Source organism: Puma concolor, chromosome E3 (genome assembly GCF_028749965.1).
Source record: "Puma concolor isolate L17-30 chromosome E3, mPumCon1.1.hap2, whole genome shotgun sequence".
Lineage (NCBI taxonomy): Eukaryota > Metazoa > Chordata > Mammalia > Carnivora > Felidae > Puma > Puma concolor.
In genome coordinates, this window is record NC_141682.1 from 5,840,978 (window position 1) to 5,862,458 (window position 21,481).

The 21,481-nt window shown below is 43.5% G+C and overlaps 1 protein-coding gene across 2 annotated transcripts in view; it reads left to right on the plus strand.

Annotated features, from left to right (window-relative positions):
- LMTK2 (lemur tail kinase 2) overlaps positions 1 to 21,481 on the plus strand; it is an 82,075-nt gene that overhangs the window by 21,541 nt on the left and 39,053 nt on the right. For both annotated transcript variants that reach the window (XM_086691956.1, XM_086691957.1), the window contains exons 2-6: positions 56 to 180; positions 3,254 to 3,398; positions 11,548 to 11,621; positions 15,906 to 16,024; positions 16,206 to 16,293. In XM_086691956.1, the coding sequence (XP_086548082.1) occupies positions 56 to 180; positions 3,254 to 3,398; positions 11,548 to 11,621; positions 15,906 to 16,024; positions 16,206 to 16,293 (551 nt within the window). The remainder of the gene's footprint in view (positions 1 to 55; positions 181 to 3,253; positions 3,399 to 11,547; positions 11,622 to 15,905; positions 16,025 to 16,205; positions 16,294 to 21,481) is intronic.

Genomic DNA, 21,481 nt, shown 5'->3' on the forward strand with positions numbered 1-21,481 from the left:
GTAAAGTTGATCTTGGAATGTCCGTCTTGTTAATATTAGTTATTTCTCTTTCCAGGGGAGGCACCTGCTGCAGAAGTTTCCTCCTCTTTTGTGATCCTGTCTGTGTGCAGTTTAATGATATTAATAGTGTTAATTGCAAACTGTGTATCCTGCTGTAAGGACCCGGAAATAGACTTCAAGGTGAGCACAGATGGTGGGGACATTTAAAAATCATCTGCTGATACCTTGATCATTGGAGTCCCTTGGGAGCAGGGGCTGGCCAATTTTTTCTGTAAGGGCTGTATAGTAAATATATCCTGCCATTGTAAATAGTAAATACTGTGGACCATACAGCCTCTGTCAAGGCTCCTCAGCTCTCAGCTCTGCCATTGTAGTGCTACATTGATACACATATGAAAGGTGAAACCAAACGGTTGTGGCTGTGTGCCAGTAAAACTTTATTTACAAAAATAAGTGGTTTGGATTTGGTCCAGCAGCTGTAGTTTGCTGACCCTGCTTTAGAGCATCATTGACAATAACCACTTGCCTGTTTAATTTTCGCTAGGTGAGGAATAAAGTATGATTGAATTCACTAGCTATAAAGCCTATAAGGAAGAGCAGGCTGATTTTTTTTTTCCCCCTGAACTTTAGCATGCTGGTGAGTTTGTGGTGGTTAAGATTATTGAGGCCAAAGGACGCCCCAGTGTGTTTTGTGTATGAGAAACCGCATCTTTCATTTTACCTGAACCCTCGAGTTCTTTGAGGGGAAGAAAGAAGAATCCTACCATAGAAATTCTGGTGGGGGGGGGGGTGGTGTGTGTGTGGCGGGGGGTGGGGAGACACTATAGAAGGGCTGGTGTTGTAGCTGCAGATGGGTGGAATCTGCCAGAAACCAGCTGGGATATCCCGCTCTGGAACTTACCACGTGCCTGCTGGTGTACATTAGGGCCTGGGGAATACTTGATAAAGAGGAAGACTTGAGAAACAAAAGGAATGCATGAGAGAAAATGATCTTTCTGTGGAGCCCTGCTGGTTGTCCTGGAGCTGTCCCCAGGGGCCCTGAGGGCCACTGGTTCAAATTGGGGGCGGGGGGGGGGGGGCTGTCTTCTAGCTAAAACCTTCCTGCTAGTGGACACATCAGCCTTATTTCTAGAGCCTCACCCCTGTTTCTGTGTTTTCTTTACCTTGAGTCTGGTGGCAGCCCCGAGAGAGGAGGAGACGTGTTATCCTTTTGGTTTGATGCTAACATTACACACCAGGAAGGCTGCAGGAAAAGACTAGCACGGGCCATTTTTCTTAGAAGATTCTACCCCAAACGTGTGGGCTTCAGTAATCCCCAGCTTTAGCCCCCAGGTCCTGGAATCACTATAGACACCTCCGTGGGAACTTACCGACTACCACATGGTTGGGGGCGGAGGTGCACAGTGGTGGGCAGAGAACCTGTCCCTTGACCATCATTCTTGCCGAGGGACTGTGTACAGACGCCTTGTCTTTTGGGGACAAAGATAAAGTCTGATCAGTGTTGCTGAAACTAAAATCCAGTCACTCTCACGTGTCACAATGCCTCATTCTTGCCTTAGATTTTTCTGACCCAACTGGGTCTCAGTATTGACCCAGGGAGTTCATTATGGTGTAGATTCTGCGAAGCAGTGTTTTTATCTGCTTCCCCAGGTGGTTCTGGTACAGGCGGCCCTGGGCCACAGTGTGTACAGGATCCTCTCCAGCTGTGTAAGCCACGACTGAAGACAAGTGTCCACGCCTTTAGATTTAGAACTGCAGCGTTAGAGACCTTCGACCCTTGGAAGTCACGCTACAGACCAGGAGGCTACTGCCTGATAAAGGAAGCGACTTCCTGAGTGCATCTGGGCAGCTGCTGGCATAACTAGAAAAGCGACCCAGTCTTCTCACCAGCCTCATTTTTATTATTACGCTGTTTTACCTCTCTGTGTCTCTAGAATCATCGGCTGCCTAATGGTCTATCATGCTGCTGCCAGACTTTTGAGTGGCATTGTTTTTAAGTAGATGCGATGGATAAAAAGTCTTTTTTAACGAGAGAAGCTTTAGGAATGTCCAGAGGGGAAATTGAGCAAAGCTCTTCCATTGAGAGGTGCCTCAGAGATTGAAGTTTCAGCACCTCGCTGGTCCTACGCCCTCCCGTTAAAAACAGCGGTAACGTCCTAATGCATTTGACAGCATAGGTGACATATGTGAGAATAGTGTCCTCCCACACGCGTGTGAGATCATACATGTCCCATCAGACAGATCGACCCTTATAACTTCCCGGGGCTTAGTGGGGGTAGCAAGGGGAGGTGGCAGAAAAGGAAAAGGAAAAGAAGGATATTCTCTAGAGGAAAGGACAACGGTCTTGTTCGCAGATTATTCTCAGCTTCTGTTGCAGTGCTTGGTGGGGTGATATTCATTAATTATCTGAGGGAATGACCTTGATTGTCATCTGTATGAACGTGGAATTAACATGGACACCAGGGTGGACTGGGCTCACTGGAATGATAACAGCAAGAGTCAGGACAGCTCTCTGCTGACTGAGTCACTGAAAAGATTTTCACACCTGTATGGGCGTAGCCTCGGTTTTAAAGTTGCCATCTTCAGAAAACCAGATGTTCTTAGTGTGTCGAAGGTACTTATGTGCTACACAGTGTCATACTGACCGTCGTTCACGTCCTGATGGTTTTTCTACACAACTTAGTAATTTTCCCATCGTTACTCTTTGCAGAGAAACAGGACTTCCTCAAAAATACCGTTTTTGGGTCTTTAACTGTCCCTATTTTGATTGAAATCATAGCAGAATACAATTCTAATGCAATTAGAAATGAGCATGTAGTTTTATAATAAAACGAATCTGTTTTGATTCCGTGTGCAAAGGGATCTGTGAAAATGAATAATAAAGAAAAAAGAATAGCCTAAGCTCTGGTAACTTAAAAGCAAAATTTCAGACCAGAAGAGTGTTTCCACTTGAAGTTCCGTGGTCATTTTAGACAATTTTGCATTTAACTTCAAGCTTTCAGTTGAAAAAGTTTAATACAAAGTATGTATAACTTATTAAACCTTATTTATTCTGCCGTTTGGTGTTGGAGAGCACAATTACATATGCTTTTTACTCAAGTAGGTGCAAATTGGGGGAAAAAAACCCAAGGCGGCATGTTTCAAATGAGTGAGTGAGTCAATGTTCTCATGTCCGATGTTAGCATATGTATTCTTAATATTTGTTCTCACGTTGGTTTATATAAGATATAACATTGATCGTCTCTTATTTTAGGAATTTGAAGATAATTTTGATGATGAGATAGATTTCACACCACCAGCAGAAGACACTCCGTCTGTCCAGTCCCCAGCAGAAGTTTTCACACTTTCAGTACCAAATATCTCCCTACCAGCTCCGTCGCGGCTCCAGCCTTCCGTAGGTAAGGCCTTGCATCCGGCGTCATGTTTTCCAAATACTTGGGTTGCCTGTCTCGTCTGCTTGCTTCTTTCTTTTTCTGCTCTCTGGGGAAGCCGAATTGTATGTAGTGGTCGGGCCCACTGCATGCCTGCGCAAGCTGAGTCCTTTCCTTCTGGACCCTAGATCTGGTGTAGGAATAAACTGGTCGCCTCCGATCATTGAAGTGGAACTCTCCCACGGAGCTCCTGGCCTTCCCTTGGGTCGAGAGGCTTCTCTCCTAGTTCTTGACGCAGCTTGCCTTGCTGAGTAGAATGCTGCCGTCTTTCCGGGGATGTCCTGTGTTTGGGGAGGAGGGGTTTATTTGGATATGCTAATTGGATTGATTTTTCATCCTAAGATAGAGGTTTGGTTAGAGATCGATTGACTTCTTGTTGTAGAACAGAAATACTAGCAATTCAAGAGTCAGGGATTTCTGAGACCACTTGGGAGAGGCTCTTCTCTCTGTGAAGGGCCATTCCTGCCCCTCGTGGTGCTGCGCCCAGTGGTGTGGGCGTGGGGCCGTACGCACCCCGCAGTGGATTGTGCTGCTGGAGGCATGCGTGACTGAAGGGAAAAGTCAGGTGAGACATGACACAGCTGGTGCATTTCATATGAAACATTTGTAAAGTTGGTAAATTTTAGTATTGGTGGTTTTTGCAACACTCAAAGGCTAACACGTAGTATCTACCTTCAATTTTTGTAAATAATAATACACTTGCTTTGACCAAAATAGTGAAATTTAAAAGTAAAATAGTAAAATTTAAAAGGATTGGGATATCCTGGGGATAACCTAAGTAACCTAAGTGCACGTATCCGTAAATGGAAAGATCTTCTCCTATCTTTGCTTACTCGATAATAGGCTTTCCTTTACACTTAAGGGAAGCCCTGAGAGAATTCTCTAGGGCCTTTACCATCCTGGAGTCTTAACACCCATGAATCGATTTCAAGTAATAGAATCTTAACTCAGATCAGTGTACGTAGAAAGGGGATTCTTCGGACACTTGGAACCAGGCGATGGGGAAGGGTAGGGGTGAGGCTGACCGTGGAGACAACTGGCACTGGGAACTTGGACGCCATCGCGCTTCTCGTCCATCTTTCATTTCTCTCCTCTGTGTGTGTCGGCTTAGATCCCGCACACCGGCTTCTTTTGCCAGCTCGGAGCGTGGCTGCTGCCACTGCCGGGTTCGTGTCCTTGTAGCTTTACTACCAGAAGAAAGGAGCTTCCCTCTCCTCGGAAGACCCTCCGGAGAGGCATCCCGGTTGGCTTCCCCCAAGTCTGATGATGTTGACCCCTCACTGTGGGCAAGAAGGCGCAGCAGAGAAGAGCCTCACGACTTCCGTCTGAGGCATAGTGGGGATGGACCAGAGCCCTGTAGCGAACACAGCGGAAATGGTAGTGACCCGTACAGCCATCCCCATTATGTTCATATGCCTTTCTAGTTTCTGAAGCCCTCTATTCTAAATTCCTTCTTTCTTTTTTTTTTTTTTTAAGTTTATTTATTTTGAGAGAGGGAGAGAGACTGTGCAAATGGGGGAGGGGCAGAGAGAGACAGAGACCTAGAATCTCAAGCAGGCTCCACACTGTCAGCAGGAGCCTGATGTGGGGCTCGAACTCATGAACCGCGAGATCATGACCTGAGCCTAAATTAAGAGTTGACTGTTTTAATTGACTGAGTCGCCCAGGCTCCCCTAAATTCCTTCTTAATAGGAAAAAATTACTTTCGATTTCTCTGTGTAGAGACTATTCTGCGTAGAATAGTCACAGAATATTTTTATGATCTTGGGATGTAAGAGGCCTAGCCAAGCTTGGCACTAAATGCAGAAACCATAAAGGAAAATATTGACAAATTTGATTCATAAAATGGAATATTCTGTATGGTAAAAGACACCATAAACAAATTTGACAAAGTAGCCAGAATATTTGTAAGCTACAAAAAATGTCTAAAAAAACCCTGTTATATATTAATATATATTAAGATTACAAACAAATGTATAAGACGACGACTAACAGTTCAATAGGCAAAAATAAGTCAAGGATGTAAAAGAAGAAGTTCATGAAAAGAAATTTAAGTGGCCAATAAAAAAGGAACTTCACTATTAATTAAAGAAATACAAACTTAAAGTAGGATGATAACAGATTGGGGCGCCTACGTGGCTCAGTTGGTTAAGCGTCCGACTCTGGCTCAGGTCATGATCTCCCATTTCGTGGGTTCCAGCCCGGCGTCAGGAGGCTCTGTGCCAACAGCTTGGAGCCTGGAGCCTGCTTCGGATTCTGTGTCTCCCTGCCTTTCTGCCCCTCCCCTGCTCCTGTTCGTGTGTTCTCGCTCTCTCTCTCTCTCTCTCTCTGTCTCAAATAAATAAACATTAAAAAAAAAAAAAAGATAACAGTTCAACAAAGAGAAGAAAGGACACTGGGTGGTGACAGGGAGGGATATGTGTGGGAAACAGGCACTTGGACACTCACTGTTAGCTGGACTGTAAATTGATAGAAACGTTCTTTCCGTAGGGTAGTCTGACAGTATGTATCCAAGTGTAGAATGTGTTTACACTTGATCCCGCAGTTCCACTCTTAGTAGCTTTTTGAGGTCAGTAGGCAAGTAAGTATCTGCAAAGGAGTTTATCGCAGCATTGTTTGGCAGTGTAAGAGTGGAAACATTAAATGTTGGTATGGAACTCATTAAATGATGGTAACTCCATACGATGGAGTATTATGTAGTCCTATAAAAGGATGAAAGGTACTGGTGATGTATTAAGTGAAAAAAGTACACTGCATATTCAAAAGCAAGTCTATTAGAAACTCTACCCTTTTTCCTTTTAAAATTTATTTTATTTTTTGAATAGATAATATAGTGATACATTTGGTTCAAAAACCAAAATGTAAAAAGGTATATATAGTGAAAAGCCTCTAATCTTTGAACCTGACCTCAGCTTCTACCCCCAGCGTCTGTACATAACCATTCTTCTTGGTTTCTTATACCTCTTTCCGGACTTTCTTGATGTAAATATTCCCATTTACCTGCTGCCCTTCCCCCCCCCCCACACACACTTTTTTTTTTTTTTACTCATAGGTGGCATCATAAAATATGCTTCTTGCTTTTTTTTTCCACTTAGATAAACCTTAGAGATATTTCCATTTGCATAAAAAGAACTTATTTATTCCTGCTTACAAGTTTATACTATTGAGGGGTGCCTGGGAGGCTCAGTCCGTTAAGTCCCTGACTTCGGTTCAGGTCATTGATCTCACGGTTTGTGAGTTCGAGCCCCGCAACAGGTTCTTTGCTGTCAGCACAGAGCCCCCTTTGGATTCTCTCTCCTCCTTTCTCTCTGCCCTTCCCCTGCTCGTTCTCTCTCTCTCAAAATAAATAAACTTAAAAAAAAGTCTGTACTATTGAAATTGTATGGACCAAGCACAGTTTATTTAACCAGTCTCCTAGTGATGGATATTTCGGTTGTTTCTAATCTTACGCCATTAAAAACAAAGGTTTCACCTATGTTGGTCTGCACACTGATGTTAGGCTAGTGTATTTGTAGAATAAATTTTCAAAAGTGGCCGAAGAGTGCATGTGTTTGTAATTTTGAGGGCTGTTGCCAGCTCCCCCTCCACAAGGAGTTGTGCTCATTTATGTTCCTGCTTGTGGGTTTCACTTGGTCTGTGCTGTTGCTGAAGCTCAGGTGGTATCAGTTCAAGTTAGATTGTTGTAAATTTAGGGTGAGAACTGTAATCTCCATGGTAACCACTAAGAAAATAACTAGTAAATATGGAAACAGAAAATGAAAAAGTCAAAATGTATACCAAAAATTAAATATACACAAAAAAGAATTTTTTGATGTTTCCTGATTTTAATATAGCCAAATTTAACAGCCTTTTAAGCTGGAAATTTTGCAGTCTCTTTTTTTAACTTCTAAATTTTTTTTTTTTTTTTTTTTTTTGAGTTAGAGCTTTTTATGTCTTAAGAAATCTTTTTTCATGCTGTGGTCAAAACGATAACTTAACTACTTTTTTTTCTACAATGTTTTAAGGTTTTGCTTTGACAGTTAATTTTTTTTTTTTTTTTTTTTTTTAACGTTTATTTATTATTTTTGGGACAGAGAGAGACAGAGCATGAACGGGAGAGGGGCAGAGAGAGAGGGAGACACAGAATCGGAAACAGGCTCCAGGCTCTGAGCCATCAGCCCAGAGCCTGACGCGGGGCTCGAACTCACGGCCCGCGAGATCGTGACCTGGCTGAAGTCGGACGCTTAACCGACTGCGCCACCCAGGTGCCCCTCTTTGACAGTTAATTTAAATCCATAGCCCATCCTGAATTGATTTTTGGGTATGGTGTTAGGGAATCCATGAGGTGGTTTGTTTGTTTATTTGTTTGTTTGTTTGTTTTTACAGATTACTGTGTTTTTCTCAGCTTCATTCCCTGAGCGGCTCTCCCGTTCCTCCCTGCTTTTTTAGTTCCATATGTGTATGGGTCTATTGTGGGCTTTCTGTTCTATTTCACTAATGTGTCAACTCCTTGTTCTAGTACCACACTGTTGTAATGATAATAGCTTCATAATAAATGATGTGATTTGCACATTTTGCTCCCTGTAGGTTTTTCACTCTTTCAATAGTGTCCTTTGATACACAGAAGGTTTTAATTTTGATGAAGTCCAGTTGATCTTTTTTTTTCTTTTGTTGCTTGTGCTTTTAGTGTCATCCTTAAGAAATCTTTGTCAGACTCAAGATCATGAAGATTCACACCAGTGTTATCTTCTATGCCTTCTATAGTTTTAGCTTTGGAATTTGCATTAATATTTGCATATGGTGTGAGGTGAGTGAGGGTCCAGGTTCATTCTTTTACAGGCAGACAGCCAGTTGCCCCAGCAGTAATTTTTGAAGAGACTTTTCTTCCCCCATTGAACTGTCTTGGGACCTTGTTGAAAGTCAGTTTATCACATTTGTGTGGGTTTATCTGGGGACTCTCGATTAATTCCCTCGGTCTATGGTCTCGTCTAGCCTTACGCCGGTACCACACTATTTTGATTATTGTAGCTTTGTGGTAAGTTTTGGAATGGAGAAGTTTGTGAGTCTTCCAACTTTATTTTTGTTTCTCGGGATTGTTTTGGCTATTCAGAGTCCCTTGCAATCCCATATGAATTTTAGGATCAGTTTTTCCATTTCTGCAAAATAGACCGTTGGGATTTGTATGTGCATGTGTGTACCATTTCGATTCCCCTCTCATTCCCTTTTGTTTATATTTTGTAGATATTTTCTTGGGGATTACAGTCATCTTAAATGTATAACAATTGTATTTCATCTGATACCAACTTGACTTCGTTACCATATAAAAACTCTGCAACGCAGTCCCGTCATTTTATGTTACCACAAATTACATCTGCATACATTGTGTGTCCGCTAACATAGATTTATAATTTTTTATGTGTTCATCTTTTAAATCATGTAGGAAATACAAAGAGGATACATACACGAAAAATACAATAATGCTGGCTTTTATATTTACCAGTGATATTTATTTGTTCTTATGTCTTCCAGTTACACTTTAGCGTCTTCTTGTTTTAGCCTGAAGGACTCCCTTTAACCTTCTTGTTAGGTATAGTGGCAGCAGTCTCCCTAAACTTGTGTTTATCTGGAGATGTCTCAATTTCTCCTTCATTTTGAAAGACCACTTTTCCAGGTGTAGAACTCTTGGTTAATGGTTATTCTCCTTTGGCTCTTTATATGCGTCATCCCGCTGCCTTCTGGCCTCCATGGTTTCTGATGAGAAATCAGTTGTTAATCGTGTTGAAGATCATTTGTATGTGATGAGTTGGTCCCTTTTGCTGCTTTCAAGGTTCTCCATCTTTGCATTTCACAGTTTGATTATGATGCATCTCAGTGTGGGTTTCCTTGAGTTTGTCTTAGTTGGACTTTGTTGAACTTGTTGGATGTGTAGATTCATGCCTTTTATCAGATTGGGACATTTTTAACCACCGCATCTTCAAATATCCTTTCTGACCCCTTTCCCCTCTTTTCCTGGGACTCTCGTTATGTGTGTGGATTGGTCCACTTGGTGGTGTCCCATAAGTCCCTTAGCCTTTGTTCATCGATATCTTTTTTCATTCTTTTTTCTTTCCACCTCTCAGCCTGGATAGTTTTATTTGAACTCTCTCTAAGTTCACTGATTCTTCTGTCTGCTAACATCTGTCGTGGAACCCCTCTAGTGAATTTTTTTGTTTCAGTTATTACACTTTTCAGCTCCAGATTTATATTTGGCTCCTTTTACTAATTTGTATCTCTGTTGATCTTCACTTACCAGAACATCGTTCTCCTGGTTTCCTTTAGTTCTTTGTCCATGATTTCCTTTAGCTCTTTGAGCATGTTTAAGACAATTGATTTAAAGTCTTGTCTAGTAAGGCCGCCATCTGGTTTCTCAGGGGCACTTTCTTTTACATTTCCTTTGTACATGTGGGTGGGCTATACTTTGTTTCTTTGCATGTTTTGTACTTCTCTTGTTGAAAATTGGACATGTTGAATGATATGAATGTGCACAGAAGAAGAAAGAAAAGAAAGGAAAAAAGTATTCTGTGGGTCTTTGCCGATTAGCTCTGCGTTGGGACACTCCTTACCCAGGCCACTTATAGCTCTGCTGGAGTCCTCACCTCCTGCCTTTGCGGGGCAGAGAGCCTAGCCAGAGGTGAAAGTTATATTCTTGTCAAGTCTTTTGTGGGCGTGCCCTTCCCTGAACGTGAAGGTGGCTCTCAAGCTTTCTTCATATGTTGCAATAGCTTTTCAAAGACCTCCCCCCCACCCCCCCGCCGCAAATCTCACTCCCCAGCTTTTCTGCTAAAGCTTTCAGTGTGTCTGTTGTTTGCCTCAGTTGTTACTTATTTATTTATTTTTTTGCCCCAGGTGGAAGTGTCTTGTCCATTTGGCTTTCACTGTTTTTGAGGAACACTCCATCCTGATAGAGTTCTGAGTTTGTGAAACCAAGGGAAGCCGCTTGAGGCAGTCCTTGAGGGAAACCTCTGGTGAAAAGAAACACAGTGCCTGGGGAATGATAAGGTCCACTGTGCTCTCACTGGAACATGTGTTGTCATTAAGACCGCTGTTGGGTGGGGTTCTGATAAATTAAAAGACCCAAAGAAATTCTACCCTGTTTCAGTGGCCTTTCTCCTGGTTTGATTTGGCTGCTATAAATCTTTGTCTTCCAGAATTCTGATAAAGTTGACATTTATGTTTTTTTTTTTTCTTCTATTTAATTTTTTAATTTACATCCAAGTTAGCATATAGCTTAATAGTGATTTCAGGAGTAGATTCCTTAGTGCCCCTTCCCCATTTAGCCCATCCCCCCTCCCACAACGCCTCCGGTTTGTTCTCCATATTTGAGTCTCTTCTGTTTTGTTCCCCTCCCTGTTTTTATATTATTTTTGTTTCCCTTCCCTTATGTTCATCCGTTTTGTCTCTTAAAGTCCTCATATGAGTGAAGTCATATGATTTTTGTCTTTCTCTGACTGATTTCACTTAGCATAACACCCTCTAGTTCCATGCACGGACACTGATGGTTTTTGACAAGATACTCACTTCTACCCTGGAACTAAGGACTAAGTAAAAGCCAGTGGAATGGTGATCAGTAGTTAGAGTCGAGTAGGTTAGATCAGAAAACACAGTGTCTGGGTGTGTGGGTGGCTCCATCAGTTAAGCATCCACTCTTGATTGCAGCTGGGGTCACGATCTTGTGGTTCGTCAGTTCAAGCCCCACGTTGGGCTCTGCACTGACAGTGTGGAGCCTGCTTGGGATTCTCCCTCTCTCTGCCCCTTCTCTGCTCACGTGGATGTTCTCTCTCCCTCTTTCAAACAAACAAAAAAACAGTGCAAAGCATTTAAGAATCAGTAGGAAACTCATTCAAAAAGATATTGTCAGTCTTAAAACTTGAAACCATTTTGGCAGTATTGGTTTGAAAGTGATGGTATATATATATGTATATATATGTGTATATATGTGTATATATGTATGTATGAATTTATATCTACCTTTATTTTCTACCTTTGTGCTGACATGCTGTAACTTTATGTTCATGTTTATACTTTAGATTTTGTATCTAATATTTATTGTATGTCAGTTAAATGTCCATATTTAGTTTTTATGTTCTTCTTCCTACAGAAGGTTTGAAGTCCCAAGTTGCCCGCCACAGTCTGAACTATATACAGGAAATTGGAAATGGCTGGTTTGGAAAGGTAAGATGTTCACATTTACTTTTTTTCCTTCCTAGTACTAGTGTTTAGATTTTGAAGCTAATTAAGAATTGTTGTGTGTGACATTCCACATTCTCTTTGGATGCTGTGGTACGGATTGATTCTCCTCATTATGCCTGAACCCCCCCCCCCCCCCCAGAAAGGGGTTTCGGCGTTTCCAGGTGGATACGTTTTTCCAAGAAGGCCTTTTATTTATATAGCAGATGCTTTTCTAATTGTTGGTGCAAGAACAGTAAGCAGGGAAAAGAGACTGGAATTTTGGAAGCCTTTTATCCTCCTCAAGTTAAATTACTCTTTATTTATTATTTATTTTTATATTTTTATTATTCTTTTCATTCTTCTCCCCTTCTCCCTCCGTCCCTCCCTTGTGATACTGAAACCACTCTAGAATTCTTGATGCATCGTAGTATTGTAATGAAAACCACGACAAAGAACTGTTCTCTCTTGGGGCGCCTGGGTGGCGCAGTCGGTTAAGCGTCCGACTTCAGCCAGGTCACGATCTCGCGGTCCGTGAGTTCGAGCCCCGCGTCGGGCTCTGGGCTGATGGCTCAGAGCCTGGAGCCTGTTTCCGATTCTGTGTCTCCCTCTCTCTCTGCCCCTCCCCCGTTCATGCTCTGTCTCTCTCTGTCCCAAAAATAAATAAACGTTGAAAAAAAAAATTAAAAAAAAAAAAAAAAAAAAAAAAAAGAACTGTTCTCTCTTTCTCCTGGCCTGTCAAGGGACGAATGGTAACAGTGCTTTGTTGATCCTTTTACCACGGGCTGTTCAGAAGGAATCATTTTATTACAACAGCTAGTTCCGTGATGTAGCTAGCAGTCATTCTGGGTAAAAGGTTCCTAACTGAGCAGCGATTGCATCGTAAGCAGGGTGGTCAAGACAAGGTGTATGTGCTCAGTGGTCAGCCGTGTTACGCACCCTGCTCTCCATTCAGAGTCGTTTGTCAGTCCTGTATCTTTGATGTCATGCAGCCTTTATTAGTCACTGAATCTTCTAAGCCATATAGCAAAACCTATTACATATCACATTGTTCTCAATGTGGAGGGTATAGCGTGGGGGACGATGGGTGAAGTCCTGACCTGCGTGGAGTCTACGAATGTAGCAGCAAACGAGAGAACACTGCCCCGACAAAGGCTAAATCTCTAGCTGCGGAGAGAGTGTGTGTGTGGGAAGATCAGACAGTAAACATTCAGGGGGAGGAGACGGGCCCAGAGGGGTGTGGGGGAGCCAGGTGACGGGAGACAGCATATGCATCCAGAGACTTTTACTCAGAGTGAAGTGGGAGAGGACTCGGGCGTCTGAGACCCGAGGGATGCAGTCTGGCTTCCCTTCACAAGGACCAGGCGGGCAATTATGTTGTGGAAGGCCAAGGGGAAAGCGGGGAGATTGCTTAGAAGGCTACTGCAGTCATACGGGCGAGGTGCAGGCAGGCTGGGATGATAGCACGGAGTGGTGACAAGTGGTGCGAGTCGAGATGAAGTTTGCGATAAGAGCGTGCGGGACTGGGGTCGGGTCAGATGTGGAGTCCGGAAGAGGGGGGTCAAGGATGGCTGCTGTGGCCCGGTTGGTGGGAAGCAGAGAATTACTGTCAAGCGAAACGGAAAGATTAAGGAGAAGCAGGCGTGGAGGAGGAGAAGGTCGGGAGTTCGCTTTTGGGTAGGTTAGGTGTGCGATGGCTCGTGGGCATCCAGATGGAGAGAGGAGTAGGCAGTTGGAAATACACACCTAGAGTTCAAGGGAGAGGGTCCAGGCCAAAGATAGACATTTGGGAGAACTCAGTGTATAGCCGGAAGTCAAAGGTAAGAGGCCAGATGGAATCACCGAGACCCCGAACGTGGAGGGGAAGGGGAGGCAGGGGGACTGAGCCCCGAGGGTCTGGTTGGGAGGGGTCAGCGCAGTCAGGGAGAGCTGGTGACGGAGACTGAGGTAACTGGCCACTGAGGAGGAGGGGGCGCAGGATAGCGGGGTGTTCTAAGGGTCGGCGAAGAAGGAGACCCAAGAAGGTAAATGGTAGTGACTGCTGCTGGCAGACTAAGAGAAGGCTGGGAAAAGTGGGACTCGGCCACGTGAGGTCCGTGGTATTGTCAAAAGAGGCTGTTCGGGGGTCACGTCCTCACATGTAGGCGCAAGGGAGAAAGTGGAGACGGCTCGTGGAGACGACCCCGTTGAGGAGTTTTACCGTAAAGGGAGCAGAGACGTGGAGTACGAGCCGTTTGGGGCCGTCCCAGGGCCAAGGGAAGGTTGTTTTGGTTTGCTTTGCTTTTTATAGGCTGTTTTTATATAGCTATTTTAGCCACTTTATGCAGTAGGGGAGGAAGTGATAGTGCAGGAGAGGGCAAGGGGGGATGCTGTCAGAGTTCTCTTGAAACGGGAATAAGAGCAGCGTGTGGGTACAGGTGCTGGTATAAAATGGGGAAGTCCACTTCTGGTTACTTTATTCAATGAACAGAGGCCAGTTTGAAAGGGAGGAGTCAAAAGACACGTTGGGGGTTTGAACAGGTGGAGAGGGTGTGAAAGAGTCCTCCCGGGAAATCCATCCGGTAGGGAACGCAGCGGGAGGATGGGAATGCTGAGGACCCTCACAGATTTGAAACGAGGCCGGTCGCCGTGGTCGTGTGTGCGCGTGTTTTGTCTACATTCGGTGTTACTGTAGGCAGGTAGTTGAGTGTTAGCGGCACCGGGGTTTGGCTGAGCTCCTAGGCCTCAGCAAGAGTGGTGAGAAGGGGGTGGTGGTAGTGGAGGATCATGGGCCCTAAGCTGCCAGGGAGGGGAGGGGGCCCTGGGGTAGGGCAGGTGGTAGAGGGCTGCTGTCGTGAATGGATCTGGAGGCCAGGTTGTGCACTTCTTGGGTTAGACGGTTGAAGTGAGCTGGAAATCAGAGGACTGGTAGAGAAGGAGAAGTTAAAATTCAAGGTTAGGGGGGCATCTGGGTGGCTTAGTCAATTGTGTCTGCCTTCAGCTCAGGTCATGATCTCACGGGTCATGAGTTCAAGCCCCATGTTGGGCTCTGTGCTTACAGCATGGAGCCTGCTTTGGATCCTATGTCCCTCTCCCTCTCTGCCCCTCCCTCACTTGTGTTCGTTCTCTCGCTGTCTCTCTCTCTTTCTCTTTCTCTTTCTCTTTCTCTGTCTCTCTCTCTTTCCCAAAAATAAAAACATTTAAAATTCAGGGTTTGGGACATGATCCAATTATTAGCTAGGTCTAGACCTGTGGGAGTTTTTTGCCAAGATTGGGTCATAGAAAAGAGTATTGGAAGTGAGGTAGAAAACCTAAGAGGTCAAGATGTTGACTGAATTGTCCCTGCTGACATTGAAGACCAAGGATGATGGCAGCGGTGGTAGAGAGAGTGAGATTATCCTGATCTTTTCTGGAATTGATATCTGATCAGTGTTAGGCTTATGGTAGATGTGCAGGCTAGTTATTTGAAACCAGGAATATGACAAGGTTATCAGAATTTCTTGTCTGTTTCTTTTTCTGCCCTTACATTCTTTAATAAACACAATACATGCTGTTCACTTATTCTCAATTTCCAGGGCATTAAAGTTAATCTACTCGATAAAATATTAAAAACTATTTCAAAAAGAAGGCTTTTAGTTTTGGCCATTCTTGAATTAAATGAAAACTTTCACTTCATCGTCATTTTCATCTTAAATATTGTATTTTTGGAACACCTCTGTATTGCCCAGTGTTGTATTTGGTATTTTGCTCGTCTTGTGCTCGTTTGCTCGTTTTCATTCATTTTGTATTCTGTTGCTTTCGGTGGCATATTTTTTCCTTGTGTTTTAACTGAGGTTTCGGTATAAGATAAAGGTCTGGAATAATTGCGATGCCGTAGATTTTTAAAGTCACAATGCTGTGATGATATGTTTGTACGCTGCTGTTTGTTCCTTTACTTTCTCTTACGTGAAGGAGACGAAATAACAAAACCCAGGTGAAGTGTTTTGAGAAACATTTGAGTTCTGTTTGAACTGAACTTGTAAATAACTCTTCTGTGATGTCACCGGTAATATTTGTGAAAGTATAGTACGTTTTTAAAATAAATAGAAAAGAAACACGGATACATAGATGAATGCTGTCCATATCCAGTAAGCAGTTTAAAACAAGGAAAACATTTTCATTTCACAAGCTTTTTCTGAGGTAGTATTTTCATAATAGAGGACCTTCTGATTGTTCCTTAATTTATTTTCCTGGATTCCATTTCCTGATGAATGAGACCTGCTTCTTTCCCATTTCGATGGAAGTGAGATGAAAACCTGTTCTTTGTTTTAGGTCCTCCTTGGAGAGATTTACACAGGCACTAGTGTAGCGAGAGTAATAGTGAAGGAGTTAAAAGCGAGCGCGAGCCCAAAGGAACAAGATACTTTTTTGAAAAATGGCGAGCCTTACTAGTAAGTACCTTAAGATGTGTTTTGTAAACATAGTCCGGGGTCTGTTGAGGACCAGGTGTTTAAAATGACTTTGCAGTGTATCGTATTTAAATTGTGATGAATGTTAAAATTTAGATTACTGTCTGAACAGGTGTACTCGTGTGCTCCCTGATGAATGACACGTGACTTTTCTTTTCCCCAGTGTTCTTCAGCATCCAAATATTCTTCAGTGTGTTGGACAATGTGTAGAAGCAATTCCCTATCTCCTGGTGTTTGAGTTCTGTGACCTGGTAAGTTTTTAGTGGAAATGCAAGGTTAAGCGTTCAAAACGTGACACCCAAGTGTTTTTGACAGATAGAAATTCCGGATGAGGGACTGCTTTCACTTCTGTCCCCCGTTTTAAAAACTTTACAATGTGCTAAGTCATTACCTTTTGAAAACAGTCCTGACGGACACTTACGTCAGTGTTGTTTTTACACTCCATCCCTATGCTGAGCTGTTCACATGCATTTCATCTAATCATATTTGTCCACACTTTCTATATGATTAAGGCTCACGGAGATTGAGAAAATGTTATTCTTCAAGGATATGCCGGAGCCAGAGTTTGGATCTCCAGCATCCCCTTCCCGAGAGCTTGAGGTCTTGACCTCAGCTAGGCAGTTTGAAACACTTTTCCCCGGTGAGGTAATCGTCGTACCTGTAGAGTACCCGTGACCTGTCATGCTTTTAAAATAGTGAATGTACGTGCCGTTTAGATTTTTAAATAGATGATTTTTTTAACCCAAAATTAATAGCCTCACTTCTTCGCATGACAGTATTACTGAGATTTATAAGTTGGAAAAACTGTGTGTGTGCAGTTTGTGCATAAAAGCTGCACAAACACGGTTTTTATGAATACTAATTTTTATGTGAAAAGTTCCTGTAAACATGTTTTTTTAAAAAACTGGGTTTTGATTGATTTCTTTGCATCGTCTCAGTTTTCAGAACGTGAAAACGTTAAGATCGTGCACGGAAAGGTGGGAGTTCAGACAGTATTTTCAGCCGGCAAAATCAAAACGGGCAGTGACCATTGTGGACTTTTGTTCTAATTCCAAAGTGTGATGTGAATATGCCTCTTGTTGGCAGTGGTAGTTAATTACAAAGAAAAATTAATAAACTCGATATATTAGCTTTCATTGGATTATATCAGAGTAGCCCCCAATCTCAGCGACTGCTGAGAGCAGAGTGGTTCTCACTGATCTTGTACGTCAGCTCTGTTCCAGGCTGTGTTCAGCTTCGCTCTAGGATCAGTGTGTTTTATATTCTCTGTAGGTGCTGGGAGGGGGAGGATGTATATTCTGGTACATTCTGTGCAAGTGTATCTGTATAGGTCTTCTGGGTCAAGCATCTGAGGTGGTTCAAATCTCCTGCATCCTTCTGATTTGGGAGGGCATTGATAGAGGAGTCTGAGTCTGTTTTCTATCAGTTATTAAGAGGCATAGTAGAATCTGCTCTGATTACAGATTTTCCTTATAATTCTAGTTGTATTTGCTTTGAATGTTGTGTCAAGGATACAAATTTTTTTTTTTTTTTTAATTTTTTTTTTTTCGACGTTTATTTTTTTTTGGGACAGAGAGAGACAGAGCATGAACGGGGGAGGGGCAGAGAGAGAGGGAGACACAGAATCGGAAACAGGCTCCAGGCTCTGAGCCATCAGCCCAGAGCCTGACGCGGGGCTCGAACTCACGGACCGCGAGATCGTGACCTGGCTGAAGTCGGACGCTTAACCGACTGCGCCACCCAGGCGCCCAAGGATACAAATTTAGAATTGATGCAATGTCTTGTAATTTTAAGCTTTCATTATTATGAAGGGACTCTTCATAAGATTAAAAGCATTACTGAGGATTAAGTCTGTGCTTTACTGATATTAATATAGTTATCCCAGCCTTTTTTGGTTAGAATTTGCCTGGTGTGTCTAAGTCCTTTGGTTTACATCACCTGAAAATAGCTTGTCGTTAAAATTTTGTTAATCTGTCAGTCTTGATCACTTACCATGGAACATGTGGTCTGTTTATGTTTATTGCATTTATGAGATAGTTGGAATTTTTATGTACCTATTTTGTATTATTTTTCCTACCTACTTGTTTCAATTTTTCTGTTTTGCTTTTCTGCTAGCCTTCTTCTGGATTCTTGGTGGGTTTTTTTTGGGGGGGTGGGGGTGGTGGTTGGTTCAGTTTTTCGCACCTACTAGTTTGGATTTTAGATACTGTTCTTAGTTTTTGGTACGATGACACTGGAAGTTACAATATGCGTATGTAATTTGATTAAGTCTAAAATTAATATTTTAACCCTCCCCCAAAGAAGCTGGGACCTCCTAGAGCTTTCCCTCCACGTGAGGAAAACTGAAATCCCATTTGCTTTTTTGTCCCAAGCCCACATTTTCTCCGAACATCAAGGGTGCTTCTTTGTTGAACACCTGCTATTGGAAGACGAATTCCCACATGGATCCATGGATCCGGAGGGAGAGTTCGGTCACTGTCCTCTAGGCCTCCTTGGTAGTGAGAGCAGACATGTGACCGTGGTTATTTAGCCCGATAAACCTTTGAATGGAGGCATGAGAACTAAGAAGACGACGTACTCGATGACATTCCTGATTATTTTATTGCATTTACGTTTTGTTTTATCTCATCGTTATCAGTCATAATGTTTATGACCCTCGGTGATTACAACATGAGAACTGCTCCTTTTAGTCTGGCTCAGGCTAACTGATGTGACAGGTGATTCTTGTGCGGACAGCGTTTGAGAAGCGCTATGGTCTAGTGTCTCTGTGTGAGGAGACAAGTCTGCAGTCAGAGTTGTAGTTTTCTGAGACACTCTGTGGTGGCTCTTTTGGGTCCCTAAGCTCTTGATATTTTTTCTAAATAACAATCAAAACACTCTTCCTGATCAAACAACAAATATGTGGCAGGGAGCATATCTACTTGAAATACCACAATTCTCGTAATTATAAAACTATCTCAGGGCGCCTGGGTGGCTCAGTCGATTAAGTGTCTGTCCCTTGGTTTTTGGCTCAGGTCATGATCTTGCGGATTGTGGGTTCGAGCCCCCCGTCAGGCTCTGTGCTGACAGTGTGGAGCCTGCTTGGGGTTTTCTCTTTCTCCCTCTCTGCCCCGTCTATTCCTGGAAGTTTTATTAGACATTATTGTTTTTCCTGGAATGGTAAAAGCTTCTGGATGCTCACCTTTTGTTGTCTTCTAAATGGTTCAGGCGATGGGTTTAGTTTTAGTGCTATTCTAATTCATTTTTTCACAAAGCTGCTTGTTCTTTTTGGGAGTAGTAGTTTAACCTACTTTATAAAGAAACTGAAACATTACAAAGCACACAAACAGCTCCTTTACAATTACTATAAAAAAGTCAGAATTGACAAGATTCGAGAGTATTCTTTGTATCTTTGTCATTATACATTTTTTAAAATGTTTATTTTTGAGAGAGAGAGAGAGAGAGCGTGAGCGAGCATGAGCAGGGGAGGGAAAGAGAGAGAGAGGAGACACAGAATCTGAAGCAGGCTCCAGGCTCCAAACTGTCAGCACAGAGCCTGACGCGGGGCTCAAACCCATGAACTGTGAGATCATGGCCTGAGCCAAAGTCGGACGCTGAATCGACTGAGCCACCCAGGTGCCCCTTATGTAAATATAATAAATACATGCTTTTTGTTAACATTCTTTTTATATGGTTTTTACCCAGGACATTTAGGTCTCACATTTCAATGCATATTCTCCAAGTACTTATTAGACTGAGTATGCAGAGAATATTAACTTACCTAAAGTTGTACTGGTTTCCGTATTTTGGGATGAGGATTATGCATATAGCCCTCCACAATTAACAAATAAAACTTTTTTTTTTTTTTAATTTTGTACACCCATTCAACAAATACGACTCCTTGAAACATTTTATGTGAACCTCCTAAGTCGTCATGGGAGAATGTTCACTCCTGTAGCTAGATGTTTGGAAAGAGCTCCTCACCCCCACCAACAGCTTTCATTGGTGGTGCAGAGCTAATAGCTATTTTTAATTTAAGTGCACTGCCCAGCGGTACATTGATCAACAGCAAAACCTTAAAAGCAATCATTGTTTCTCAAAAAATTACAAGAGTTACCATACAACCCAGCAGTTTCACTTGGAGGGACATATATCCAAAATCATGGAAAGAAAGCAGCATCTCAGAGAGATGTTCACACGCCCCTGTTTATAGCGGCATGATTCGCAGTAGCCAAAAGGTAGAAGCAGTTCAAGAGTCCATTGGTGGATGAGTAAGTAAACAAAATCGAGTCTATACCGTGGAGTATTACTGAGTCTTAAAAAGGAAGGAAATGCTGGGGCGCCTGGGTGGCGCAGTCGGTTAAGCGTCCGACTTCAGCCAGGTCACGATCTCGCGGTCCGTGAGTTCGAGCCCCGCGTCAGGCTCTGGGCTGATGGCTCAGAGCCTGGAGCCTGTTTCTGGTTCTGTGTCTCCCTCTCTCTCTGCCCCTCCCCCGTTCATGCTCTGTCTCTCTCTGTCCCAAAAATAAATAAACGTTGGAAAAAAAAAATTAAAAAAAAAAATAAAATAAAAAAAAAAGGAAGGAAATGCTAACACCTCCAACATGGATGAACCTTGAGGGCATGATCAGTGAGATAAGCCAAACCACTGGAAGAGGATCCTGCGTGGCTCCACCTACGAAGCATCTACAGCAGTCAGACTCACAGGGACCGAGAGTGGGATGGTGGTTGCCGGGGACTGAGTTGGGAGAGATGGGGAGTGTGCTTAATGGGGACACAGTCTCAGGTTGGGAAGATGAAGACTTCTGGAGAAGGACGGTGGTGACGGTGGCACCGCAGCGTGAATGCTCTTAATGCCCCTGAACTGTGCACTTACCAGTGGTTAAGATGGTAGTGTTACGTTACCGGTTTTTACCACACACGTGCAAATCGATGACTCCTTCTGTTATTTCAGGTGCCATCCCAGCTGGTCCCTGTGCTAGCAGGATGCTAGGAAGTGCTCCGAGTGCCCAGTCTCCTGTCCCGGTAGAGGCTGTTGACCCAGGGAACCCTCCACCTTGCCTAGCAGCGAGGGTCACGTTTGTGTCATTGGGCAGTTTCGGGCTCATCACCTCTGGGCCCTGCTAAGCTTCAGAGGGAGCGGGGTCACCAGCTCTGAAGTCCGCTTGCCCAGGCTCAGTGTGTGCAGTGGCTCCGTGGCAGGAATGGTCAGGTAGCATCATCCCGGTGAACCAGAGAAGGCACCCACCTGCGGGGATGTCCCACCGACACACCAAAGCCTCGCTTCAGTACTGAGCCCTGCTCCCGGCCTGGATGCCCCACAGCCCTCCCAGAAATAGGCCATCCAGAGCAGAGGGGCGTCACCTGAAGCAAAACCGCCCACTGGCAAGGATCCAGAGGACAGAGGGTAATAGCTTGGGCTTGGTCATAAGCAGCTGCGGCCACAGTGAAAGGAGCCAC